This window comes from Bombus fervidus, chromosome 4, assembly GCF_041682495.2.
Source record: "Bombus fervidus isolate BK054 chromosome 4, iyBomFerv1, whole genome shotgun sequence".
In the NCBI taxonomy this organism is placed as follows: Eukaryota; Metazoa; Arthropoda; class Insecta; order Hymenoptera; family Apidae; genus Bombus; species Bombus fervidus.
In genome coordinates, this window is record NC_091520.1 from 18,887,596 (window position 1) to 18,901,124 (window position 13,529).

The window sequence follows — 13,529 nt, forward strand, 5'->3', positions numbered from 1 at the left end:
ACGACGCGACGCGACGTGGGCGTGCGTATATACCCTGTGCACGCACACACGTTGTTATATATCGCCAGCTTCTCACCCACGTGTGATCTCGATGTAGTACGCATATAGCTATAGGGTGTACCCTTATTGCGATCTTTTGAAAATAACGAAACTTTAACAAAAAAAAAAAAGTCTTATCACCATACAGACAACATGTATATTCAGTTTCGGAATTCAATGGATTCAGACGTTTTGATGTCTTGAATCGTTAGCAGACTGCACATTTTTATGGATTTATGGGACGTTTGAAGGTGTAAAAATGCAGAAAATGCACATAGGCGCGTATAAATATGTGAAATATTCGTCACATTCGTAAAAATATAAATTTACATAAATATCCGATCGCTAGAATTCAGAATCCGAATACTTTGAAAAAAGAAAATGAGATACCTATATAATTGCATATTATATAATTATATAATTAGAAACTATAATACTATTCTGGTTGGGGTGCAATAAGTAATGTTTTAACGAAGTTGCTTTCGAACAAACCCTTGAACGCTTCGACAGTTCAATCTTGGTAAGAAAATTCATTCGAAGGTAGGACAAATTTATTTGAACACCTTCCAGGATCGTTTGGCCGTATTACTTGGATTGGATGATAAGTATCGTTATAAGAAGCAAGTGTGATACGTTAGACCCACCCTCTATATAATACAGGAGGCTGACTGTTTAGCATATATCGAACGAGTACGTGGGTTCTTCCTTCGCCAACGGGGGTCTCCTCTGAATAACCCATAAGTCCTAGGCAAGTCCTGGACGTCGTTTGTACACCCTGCCTGTTCCTTCTTAGTTTATCCTCTTTCATTACTGCAAGGCTGATTCTCTCTCCGTTTCTCTTCGCAGGCCATAGGTCACATCCAGGAAGGCGTAACTTCACGCGACACCAGTTATAATTCACTCTAGAGGATCGTAAGCAAGCAAGAAAAAAGGGGGAATGAAGGAAAAGGAAAAAGACGAAGCGCTTGTCGTTGGGTTATTTCACCGTTTCGGTGATACTTTTTTCAGTCTTTCCGAAACTCAACCGTCCCTTTATAGTTTTAGCCAGCGGAAGGATTAAAAGAACCTTTTCACTAAAGTATTTTGTTACACTGAAATCCCTGACATTCTTCACTGTCTATCGCGAAGAATTTCCAATGCTATAAAGCTTGTGTTTTAAACGAAACTTTTGCTCATTTACCAACAATTTCCGCCGTAATGGTTTCCACTGTGACTTTTCTGGTTGTCACGCATTATACCTTCCATTTCCCTTAATTTCTCCAATTAAGTTTCTTTTTCATACTAAGATATATCATCAACGTGATTCATCGATATCGTATTTTTCAAATCTTTAAACAGAAGGAATTAAAAGGAAATCCAAAAGAGAAACGAACCAAACATGTAACTTCTCTAGAAAAATATTTAATAGGAATCCGCCATCTAGTCTTATATAACAATAATTTCATACGTCGCAATCATCCAAAGGTTCTTCTAACAACAACACGGTGATTTATTTTCATATGTCCGGGTAAGATATGTTTCTTTCGTCTCGCGGTTAAATCTGGTTCATTGTCCTATGACGAAGAGCAGGGACAGTAGATAGACTCTCAGTATTGTAGGTAACCCTGGCCCCGTTTATTTATCGAGGGGTAGTATGGTAGCGAAACGGGAACCAAAGCAAACCTGCGACGGGTTGGGACGTGATTCTGGCATCGGGAGCTAAAATAATATTGTTCCTGGCGTGCACCCTCGAAATACGATTGCGAGCTTCGGCTAGGTCGTTACATCGTGCGGTAACGATAGTAAAAGCCTACCGAACGTTAACTGACAGATGGGTGGGCTGATTGAGACGTTGTCGCCACTGCGGAGAGGACATATGGCACCGTACTAGCAATCAGGGCTCGGACACGAAGAAGATTACGTGGCAGCTGAATTTATCGCGACGTTGAATCGCATGTCCTTCCCTTGTACCTCGTTCGTGCTCTTCGATCGACGTTGCTCGTTAAGAAGGATTGGCCAGGAAGTCGACTCCAAAGAACCGGCTATCCTGATCCTTTCAAATCCCTCGCTGTCGATCTTCCTCGCTTTCAGCTTTAATCCTTCGAGCTGTGAACTTTGCCACGTCACCCAACCAGTCCTTTTATTTCCAAATTACGTAAGGGAAAAGTTCTTTTCAACCGCTCAGGAATCGTTTCTTAAGGAATCAATCTGCTAAACTAAATACATTAAAATGTTACCATGGACTCAGAAAAATCTTTTCAATCCTCTCACGTACGATCCCTTAAAATTTTGTTTACGTCTACAACGCTTTTACTTGCACTTTGATTTGGGTTATATACACGTATTGATTTATATGTTAATTGATTCATTCTAGAGAGCCAGCTATGGCGTAAACACAAGTTCAAAAGCATTTATTCATTTAGATATATAGACTTCTTTTAATCCTGCTGTAGTCTTAGAATTTGTATACTTAAATTTTATATCCAAACGAGAAGGCGTTTAACATTTTAAGGAAGTTTTTAACATTAAAAAACATTGACTACAGCAACTCGAGTACCTTTTACAAATTGCAATATATCTGTCATCATTATTAAAACAACCGAAAACATATCTAGTTAAAGAAAGAAAACTTGGAAAAATGTTATCAACTATATATATGAAGCGATTTATTTAAATACGACTCGTGTTATTATAAGGCAATGGTTTGCGTACAGGAATATACGCAGAAATCTGAAACTCTCGCACATGCTAAAACAAGTTAACGAGGTACTAAATCCATCGAACTTTTCATCATAAACCAGGGAATGGAAGCGAGCTTCGCACAGTGAGAGTGGATCGTCAAGTAACAACTACAAAATACACCGTCCGGTCCGCGGAATAACGAAACCGCTTACTCTTCTTCCGTAACGTTCGACTCATGACTGACGTATGAATACATCCCGAATTCCAGGAAAAGAACTGACCTACGAGTACACGTGTTCCGTGACAACGCAGCTCTTTACCCCCGTCTGTCCGGAGGAAAGATCAATCTTCCGTCAGGAGTCTCACTAGCAGATTTATCACTACAGGCTACCAAGGGATGAGTCGTGCAAGGGCGATTTCCGACGAGGAGATAGGAGGACATCGGACGTAAAAAGGCAGAGCATCCCCTGCTGTGGGGCTCCTGAGGACCCTAGCTGAGATGGCATCTACGCGCTCTAAAGCCTTCGGATGTTTAAGTGGATGGACCTTACCATGTGTTCCTTTTCACGGCACCGATGCTTTGATAATTTCAGAGACACATTCGAAATTCCGTCTGCTGTCAGAGGAATGACATACAACAAGACAGGACACTTCAGACGTAAAAGCGTATAAAAGTACTCGTGTTTGTACGTGTAGGTACAACTTGTCTTCGTCCATTTATGTTTAATCGGTTCTCAAGGCCGATGTGTGAAATCGCATTGTAGACCAGTTCTTTATCCCGAGGGCAATAACGTTGGCTTAATTAAAAATGAAAGAAAGGAAATGAGATGGTGCGGATAAAATGTTTAGTTAACACTGACAACAAAATTCAGAATATTAATTTTTGATTCGATACGTAAATGAAAACGCGCTTGAAAATTCGAATCTTCCAACCGAACTAAACGTATGTTGTATTATTTTAATATACATAGGTTTTAAATTATACAAACGAATTTCGTTTGCGTGATTTTGCGCATTAAACTAATTACCGCGAGTATCCTGAGAAATAGAACCAAATCACTTCCTTTGTCAAAAATTGTGAACGATACGCCAACCACAAAGTCTACACACAGTCAGCTTGTAACACGCAGTCACGAAACGCTAAATTATCCGCATAAACTTCCAGAACGGCGGTATTTTAGAGTTCTCTTTTCTACGGTAGTTCGTTCTAGGTAGCAACATAAAAGGTTAAGGACGGGTACCACTTAAGGAACCATTTGTCAGGAACTGTTTGTGGCCCTTGGAAAGAGTTCGGCCGTTTAGTTGCCGAGTCACCTTGTATAAGGGCCCATGCATCGAGGTCTATACGTCAGAAAAATGTTTTCTCCCATCACGAGTACAAGCTCGTGTATACCGGAGCGAACAGCGTTCCTGGATAAAAAGGTTTTATTCTGGCGGTGAGCCTGAATCACGATCTTATATTGAATCGAGGGAAGGCAGCATATTTCCTAAGTACTTCAACTACGCGAGATATTTTTCACAAGAGATCCTGTAGGAACGGCAGACTCATCTTCGAGAAACAGATGCTCGTTAAGATCCTGTCACTCAGAACTCGCTGCGTGGAAGCGAAAAAAGACTCAGGGATAAAAACTAAAAGATTCTTCGCAAGGATAATGTTGAAAAATCGATAAACGCTCTCGTTGATAGGTAAGAAAAGATGCAAAGGAAGGATAAAATAAAGATTATGGAAAAGATACGATCGATTTACGAGATTCAATACGGTTCAAATTAAACTGAAAACAGAAAACTCAGAAAAATTGCCTCTTACGAATCTTCGTCAAGAATAATCGATTCACAAACGTCGCAATATAAATCAAAAATATAAGAATAGTTATATTAACAGATACTTATAAATACTTCACCTATTCTCTTTTGTTATTCAAATTGCATAGACTGCGAAGAATGCTTGCTAAGCGTAACACTGCGAGGTACAGGGGAGCCATCGCTCATCTGTCAATACGCGCAGCAAATCTTAAACTATTAATATTCTTATATCTTACAAATCCAACTCATAAACTAGCTATAAATGCTGTGAAATATATTTTCATCAGATATTTATCGTATATATGGATATATTTAAAAATATTTGTACTTCAATATATATAAAATATAATATTTGAAAAATTTCTTGTAGAAGCAAATCCTCTTGGGTTACATCTCACGATAGCCCTCGGCAGAAAGAAAAAATCTCCCAAGTGCCATTGGAAAACAAGCGTATAACCATTTTCACCCTCGTACTATCGCATCTCTGAATTCTCCAGGGATTAAAAGAGCCCATGCCCACATAAAAGACAATCACGTTACGGTTTCATTTGATATACAATTCTCTTTCAATTTTATTACACTGTTATTACAATTGCTTTTTAGATTAATATAGGTCGTCATCCCAAAGTTGGGTATAACAAATTTACTCGTAACGATATACGATAAAGCAAATATCATTTGTCCATACATAAAGTACTTTTACGAAACGGTAAAGGTATGTGTATCGTGTATACCATACGCGAAGAGATTTCAATTTCGTTGTTGGGAAAAGTAACACGTGTCGTGCATCGAAACTTATCAGAGATACTTTAGTAGGATTTTCTTCTTTCGCTGGGCAGAAAAAGACACGAGGTAAAACGCGCCGTCCGCTCTCGGAAGAAAATCCACGGGGGTCCTGTATCTCTTCGGACGGCTCCTCATGTAAATGTCTGACCAACACATCCCGTAGAGTGTCCCTGGCACGTAGGTTGAACGAAACGAGCTGACGCACACAAGCGAAAACTTAAGGCGCGGATCTTAACGAGGAGTCGAAGATTGATGCGGACAACGGTGCAGCATTCGCCCGCTGGTCCATCTTGAAACCATACACGAGCGTTTCTTCGTAGCCAGTCCCTCGTAACGTATTCTTCTCTGTCGCTTGTGCATCGACAGATACGATCTACCAATTTTTTCTTTATCCTCACCCATTTCTGTCCCTATAGTTTTTTAACATTTGCCCATATTTATCTACATACGTGACTAATTCGTCTGTTTCGTCTCGAACTCGGTGGTATCCTCAAAACATTAAAAGAATTTAACGTATCACGTCACAGTGAGATATAAGACAATTTACCGCGTTCGTTTGGATAACGACGTTACAGGTATGCTGTTAGCAAACGCGAGGTTATATACGTTGAATAAGCAGAAAGTAAGCATAACATTTTATCATTTCACGGAGCCACCGTTTGCTACGCCACTGTGCGTGCATAAACGTTTTCACGGAGCCCAGGCGGGACCTTTGAGGCCACCCCACTCCTGAAGTAACATCAAGATGGGCCTGTCAGGCCCTAACTAGCTAAGGTCGGACCCAAGCCGGACTCACACGAGTGAAACACCGCCTCCGGCACAAGATTGTCGGAGTGCACACCACTATCGTGTTTTGACACGGACTTCTGACGGATGATGCTCGTGCGCATCATTGTGGTTTGACGTTTTCCTGATTGAACACCGCAATAATTTTACAACAAGCGCTTTCTCTTCGTATGCAAATTCGTTAAATAGAAAGTTATCGGACTTTTAAGGAATTTTAATCCGGTTGTTAAAAGTTATTATCGCATTTGCGGTACAATCTTTTACGCGTACGGATTTAATGCAGACTTAATTCAAAATTTATAAAGTAATTCGAGATACTACGTATAAGCAGGCAACTTATCATACATTAAATGGATTGCAAAAAAAAAGTATAAAGCACAAATACTACGCGTAAGAGGATACACAGCTGTTGCGTTATGAAGATAATAAATTTATTAACTAGCGTATGAAGGCACAATTTAATCCAAGTAATACTATTGGGTTTTGTCATTGGGTGGTAATGATAAAATCTGCAATCATTTAGTTGTCAACCCAATATTTTAAAAGAGGAATACATTATCGGACGACGAATGATACATTAAGAACGCTGAAAACAACATTCCTACTTATTAACACAATGTATCTCGTAATGTTTATTATTTTCATATGACTAATATAGTAGGCAACGTCGTGGCCGGTAGACGAGCGTAATTTACTCGTCGGTTTGAAGAGTGAGGAAACGAAAATCGGAATGTAGCGTGACACCAGTGGAATTCAGTTATCTTATCCAAAGCGGATGCTACACGATACGAAAGTGGTAGCAAGCTCGTAAGGCCGTAACATCTTAAGATAACTCTAAAATTTTAGGGTCGTGAGGTGTCTTGGGACCTCGATTCAACGAAGAAAGAAAGTCGCTTCGAGAAACGCCAAGAATATTGGAAAAAGAATCATCGAGGATACACGATAAACGTGTACAAATAACGTTTCCTTATCTTCACCCTGCAACGGTATAAAAGTGTATATAATCTACTCGAGCAACGTGGCCTGCCTTCACAATTTTTCAAAACGTAAGAAGTTAACGTAATTCTTGTAAGTGGCTCTTATAAGCGCGTTCGATGTTCGACTCGTGATAAATCCAACTTTGGACTCTCACTCTCTCACCTTCGTGTATATGTATCTGTATTTTTTTGCGCCATAAGACTTAATGAACGAAAACTACTTTAAGAACGTATAAGCCGATAACCATAATTAATCACCGGTCAATATCTTCATCGGCACTCCTTTCCATTATGATTGCGGCCGAACGAGGCAACAGAGTGGAACACGGCCGATCGAGATCAATTTCTTGCGATGCTTGTTCGTGAAGGAACGTAAGCGAATACGGGAAACCCTATAGTAAATACCGAAATTGGAAACCTCCTTCTTCCAGGAAGCGTGAATGCAGCTTGAAAAACCCGTGGTCCATATGGAGAGCGACCCAAGGGGCCCTCCAAAATCGGTATCCAGGGCTCTATCTGAACAGGCCCAATCGGCAGCATGGCCATCCGACTAAAATGAGAAACCAACGGAAAAAAAGCAATAGAACCGGACGACTCGCACGAAAACAAGACTAAAAGAAACGACTGTCGATTATTCGATGTCTAAACAAACTAGGGTCGGTCCAGCCACCCCACGCTATGTTCGTTTAACAAGGACCTCGTTATAATATTTTACTGCGTCCCGTGTATATATTATACCAACTTATAATACCAATTTCGTTTCCTCGTTTTACCTCGAATATTTTTTTCCCTACAAAATGATATCGCGAAACGGCGACAAAACAGTCGTATAAATAAAAACCAAGGTATGGGACACAAAATGTACAGGGAAGAACCAAGTTAAAATGTAGATCGTAACTTTTATTTGATGGAAAGAGAATTTGGTGATTCGAAACAGGAGTGGATGATCGAGCTTTCATGGACTTTAAATTACTATATTGGATTACAACAAAAATGTTGGATTATAATTATCAATTTATATTTGATTATTCAGTTCTTGTATATCTTATATATCTAATACGAAGATAAAGCCATGTTACAGTATATTAAAATAATGTAGATAAAATCAGAAAATCTTATAACGCGTGACATTTCTGGCAATTGCTCAAGATGTACGAATGAAATAAAAATATAATTGAAGACAAATAACCATCAACCGTAACAGTAATACATTTTTTCTTATGTTCTCTTTCATAAATCATGAATATTGGAAGTGATTAAAAAATTTTTAAACGATAGTGTATAATTTTAACCAACAAAATTCCGTAATACAAATTTTTCGTTATTAACAACAAATAGCTAAGTATTTCCTCTAACAGCGAAATGTGTTCACACTTTACCAACAAAACACATTTATTGCAAAAGCGGTATTCTTATTACCTATCCTTCAATGACACAAAAACAAGTTCTGCTTTTATATTAAACAGGATAAACCACTATATACATACATATTTAAGTCAAGAAACGCTATCCCATCTAGTTGGAGATGAATATCTACTACTTCGACGAGGTTAATACACGCCTCTGGGAGTTGTAAAACATTTTAAAATTCTCGCATATAAATATCGAGTTTCATTCGCCGTGTTCTTCCAAGTAATATAAGTACCTAAAATTTTGATGTTTATGAAAATAACATTAATCGCAAACGAGTAACATTTTAATATTCTTAATTCTAAATTTTAATATGTAAGTTTAGAAATATAATTTAAATTAGTTCCTCGAGAACGTACCGATTTAATCCCTTTCGTTTGAACGAACATTGCGCTGCCAATACACTCCAAATTTATAGGCGCGATTAATGACGCCGTCTCTAAATAGCAAATCGTACGATCCGATTCCTTTCATTCGTTGGAGCGACGCGCGTTGGCGCTAAACACAATTCGATTTCAGGCAAGGCTTTTGACGCGAACACGTTTGAGTTAACCAAAGAGGCCTGAGTAGATATGCATAGGAAATGCGTGTCGTCGACCGTGGAACGAAGCGCGAAGTGCGTGGCTGAAAACGCGCAATGCTACACGCGAGCGCGTTTCTCTCAGCGGAGAATCGGGGCGAATCAACGAATCGGCAATTCGCTCGACTTCAGGTGTCGTCGAAACACATCTCTTCTCTTTCTGCACGGTGTGGCGCGGTGCGCCGATGCTAGCCAACCGGCTCGACGCTTTTCGCGGATCAACGAGCCGAGAGAGAATTATCCGCCGCCGTGGAAGTTATCGTGGAAATATTGGAAAGTTCGTGGCGTTGAGTGGCTTTTACCTGTTTCCGGTGCAACGATTCTCCTCTGCACTGGCTACCGAGCTCAGCGACGATTTTTGACTAACAGCAAGTATAAATGAAAAAAAGAGAAAAAGAAAAAATAAAATGCTCCAAACGAGTATACGTGTGACGGGGAAGAATGAAGATCGGGAGCGTGAGAATGGAACAAACGATCGAGTATCGTCGAACGGATTTGTCGAGCTCCCTGAAATCAACCACATCGTCCGTGAGATTTTAATGGATCGTTGAACCGTGCTGCTCCTGAGCATTCATATATTGGTTCAATCGTACTTTTATTAGAATATCGTGGTACGTAAGTATTTGTAAACTGAAAGAACGCTCCGTGCCTCAAACATCGGTACTTGGACAAGTATGGAACAATTAGTGGGTACGAAGGAATATCGTAAAACTTCATTGAGAGATTAAGTTTTAATACTTTAATCTATTATTAAAAAAGACAAAGTTCCATTAAATTAATTGCATTGTTCATAATATGAAATTTTTAAGTCTAATTATACATCAGAGAAAATAATCGTTTATATTTAACATTTTTTTAAACTGTTGAACACTACAGCATTTCGAACAAAGTGATGAATGCTCACTTCTATTATTATGAAAATGAGGAATATGCAACTCTGTACTCATAATATGGACTCAACAGAGATTTAGTATTTCGAGAACCTTTTACACAATCGAATTAATTCTATAATTACAAACCAATTGATTGTTTCATTCGCTATAAAATCGTAGAATTATAGAACACCAGAAGTTTATAATCTACAATTTGTCACGCGATGGTTCAAAATAACCCCACTCCTTCTAACGTATCTCGTTTTCACGGATTTCGACTGACGAAAATTTACATTTTATAAGGAGTTTCTTACACTAAAATGATATTATTAGTTATTAAATCATTATTAATGGTTAATAACGTATAATTATTATAGACAAGGACCTTAACATAGTAAGAATTTGTACTAATAGAAAATAATGAAAACAGAGTACATTCTTTGTTTCATTCAAGTGGAGGATGAACACTTTTTTAAACCATCACAAAAAATGTTTAACGTGGACCCACTGTGGACATTTTTGCTTTATAACTAAACTCAGGATTTTTATACAAATTTAGATTTTTATAAATGTAAAAAAATGCAAATTATTAGTATCCTACTTTAGGTTCTTTTGTACTTTGTATTTTAAATGCATTGTACATATTTTGCGTGATTAAATTTGGCGTAAATGCATACAAATTTACAGTCTATTTATAAACCTTTGTGGGTCAATAATTCCATATTTTTTTACTTGAAATGCCTAAAATCGCTAAAAATGGGCATTCTCTGCTGTTTTCCTTACCTTTCAATTCCAACAATATCATTTTTGCGCTTATTACTTTGATGAAATATTCTTAGAATACCCCTTCTTTTCTAATAACTTCTAAAAAAAGGCCACGTACATATTGTCGAAGAAAAGATGCGTAGCGAAGCGAGTTCTACGAACTAATTTTACACGCAACATACTCGCATACATGAGCCTTTATATCACAGCAGATACCGATAAATTACCATTAACTCAAGTACAAGGATTTATGACACTTTTGCTATATCGTAAATTATCTCTACTTGACCTATAGCATTTCAATGCTCAATTAAGCATATCGACAGTCTACTATTATATATTAAATTCCGTAGAATTTCAAACTGTTGACGAAGGCAATAGGTTTGCCGTATGAATGTAAGACGGTGATAATTATTCATTAGCCGAGTGAAATCTCGGTACTAGGAGCCTTTAACGTCATCGATTCCTCACTGTCCGCTGCTCAATTATGATGCTATGCGCTAATCGCTATCTTAATGGGCTTTTGATCGGTGGTTAAATTTTTTCTCGTCGGTACGTACTTTAATGGATTGTTAAGTTACTCGGACTAAAAAATTCTTTTAAATTGCATATAAGATGTACACTTGAAGAAAATCATACATATATCGGCATAGTATAAGTTATTCTAAACAATGATATCTTTTTGAATATAGTTTTAAAATGTTTCGATCTATTGTACGTCATAAAGAAATAGAAAAATAAATTATTGCATAATTTTTACAACAATGCGGATAAATGTCAAATTAAAACACTCTGTTTCTAAGAACTTTTAGATACGTTAATATCTTATGACGAATAATATATTAATTTCAGCCATCGCAATAGATTGGTAACATAGTCCGCGCTAATATTGTAAACACAACCATGTAAATATATGTAAGTAAAGATACGTTGTTCTATCTAAGAAAACAAGTATTTTATTCATATTTACATGAAGTGTATGTATGAAAATAAATCATATAGCGCTACATATCAAAAGTAATCTTACTATGTAAGTAAATATTTCAAAACTTTTTGACAGATCAACATGACATAGCTATAAACAATTTTGTTGATGTTGAAACGATATGAATGAAATATTTCTTCTAGACGTACAAAAAAATTCTTATCGAATATTAATCGAATATTATATATATACATATATAGTGAATAAGGTTTACCAAGGACATATATGTAAAAAATATGTTCAGAAACAACGCAGCGACTTAATAGAAGCGTGAATGCAAGCGTAAACGAATTGTACACCTTTGCTTACCCATTAGTTTCCGCACTTCTGCCTGGCTGAGAAAAAGGTTGAAGTAACTTGCACCTGGCCGCACGAGAACGAACAGCAACACTGCCAATTTTAGGAGCATCGTGTCCACCACGTGCTTAACCGGTTGTACGTACTGAGTAGCCGTAAACACGAGATACGTTATGCTGTAAACAACGTTAAAGTCTTCTAACACGACTCATGGTCCATGAGTATCGTAAATCGGTGCCGATTTCACGGATACAAACGCACGTGACAGCACCTCTTTCCGCCACGGTATTCACGACCGGATGAGAATGGGCACGGAGCGTCGATGATATCGCACGACTTCTCTCAACGAACCAGATTTTTTGACAGTTCGTCGCGTGAAACTCGTTGAATCGTGTGAACCGCACTTGGGATATTACAGCCGTGAAACGTTGACGAACTACTTCGACAGTGTCCGTTTATTCACGAGACAACGCGTACGAGAGACGAGCTAAAGATTAAACGGAAAATAAGAGACGAAACGAGAATGCACACGCGATGAGGAAGAGCGCGCGACGTAGGTAGTTGCCTCGTGAAAGCCACAACCAGTTGTGTGCTCCGACCGCCATGGGTCGAGCGGGGTCGACGCAGGCTCACCGCAGTCGAAACTGGCCGAGTCCGGCCGAACGCAACCGAAGTCCACCCACGAGAAACGCACGTTCTAGCCGTTCTACGGATCGGATGGCCTCGGTCTTTCGATGCAGCAGCAACCAACGAGAGAATTAAAATTGAGATTCGCAAGAAAGCCGTTAAGATTTACGAGGGAGGATAATCGGGCTACATTTTTCGAGATACCAACCATTCGTTCTTGTAATCGGTACGACGTGCACGGAAGGTGTTGAGTTAACTTTTTATGAAAATCAGTGAATCGAGACGAGGCTCGTGAATCAGTTGCAGCGCGCGCTTTTGTTTCGTTCACTCGGATGTTACTTGTTGCATTTTCGTGACATGCTTACACACTGTACGTATGTATGTACATGCTCTATGATTTTGAAGCTTGAAAACTGCAGGTTACGAAACATGCTCTGCAACGCGTTCAAAGAAATTCCAAATTTTATTGAATAAATTCTTTTAAATGCTTACAATGTAACTATAGTCTATATATATATATATAAATATATATATATATATATTAATATTTAATACGCAAAATTGTAAGGTATAAACTATAGCGTATAGGCGTTTCTGTCGCCTTACTGACCTTATGGAATTCATTAGAAAATTGTTTGGAGACAAATCAAAAGCGTTTGTAAGATTTGCATTAATTTTGTTTAAAATTTATTGTTTAATTGATTATTTAATAATTATTTAATATTGTTTAAAATTTATTGTTGAAATTCTATATCAGATCACGTGGAAATCCTATTATATTATACATATTTAACACTGCAAACGAGTAATAGAATCTCGATATCTGCAGCCTCGATTTCACGAAACCTAGATTGCTGTATCCAGCAGCGTTAAATTTGATCAGGGTAGAGTCATCTGTAATTTCTATGTTCGTTATTTACATAATTTGTAGCGAGAACGCC

At 38.1% G+C, this 13,529-nt stretch overlaps 1 protein-coding gene across 1 annotated transcript in view; it reads right to left on the minus strand.

Moving 5' to 3' along the window:
• Dnt (tyrosine-protein kinase Dnt) overlaps positions 1–12,556 on the minus strand; it is a 28,591-nt gene extending 16,035 nt beyond the window's left edge. Inside the window, exon 1 of the mRNA XM_072001932.1 lies at positions 11,974–12,556. Within this exon, the coding sequence (XP_071858033.1) occupies positions 11,974–12,073 (100 nt within the window). The 5' untranslated portion in view covers positions 12,074–12,556. The remainder of the gene's footprint in view (positions 1–11,973) is intronic.
• Between the last annotated feature and the right edge of the window lie 973 nt (positions 12,557–13,529).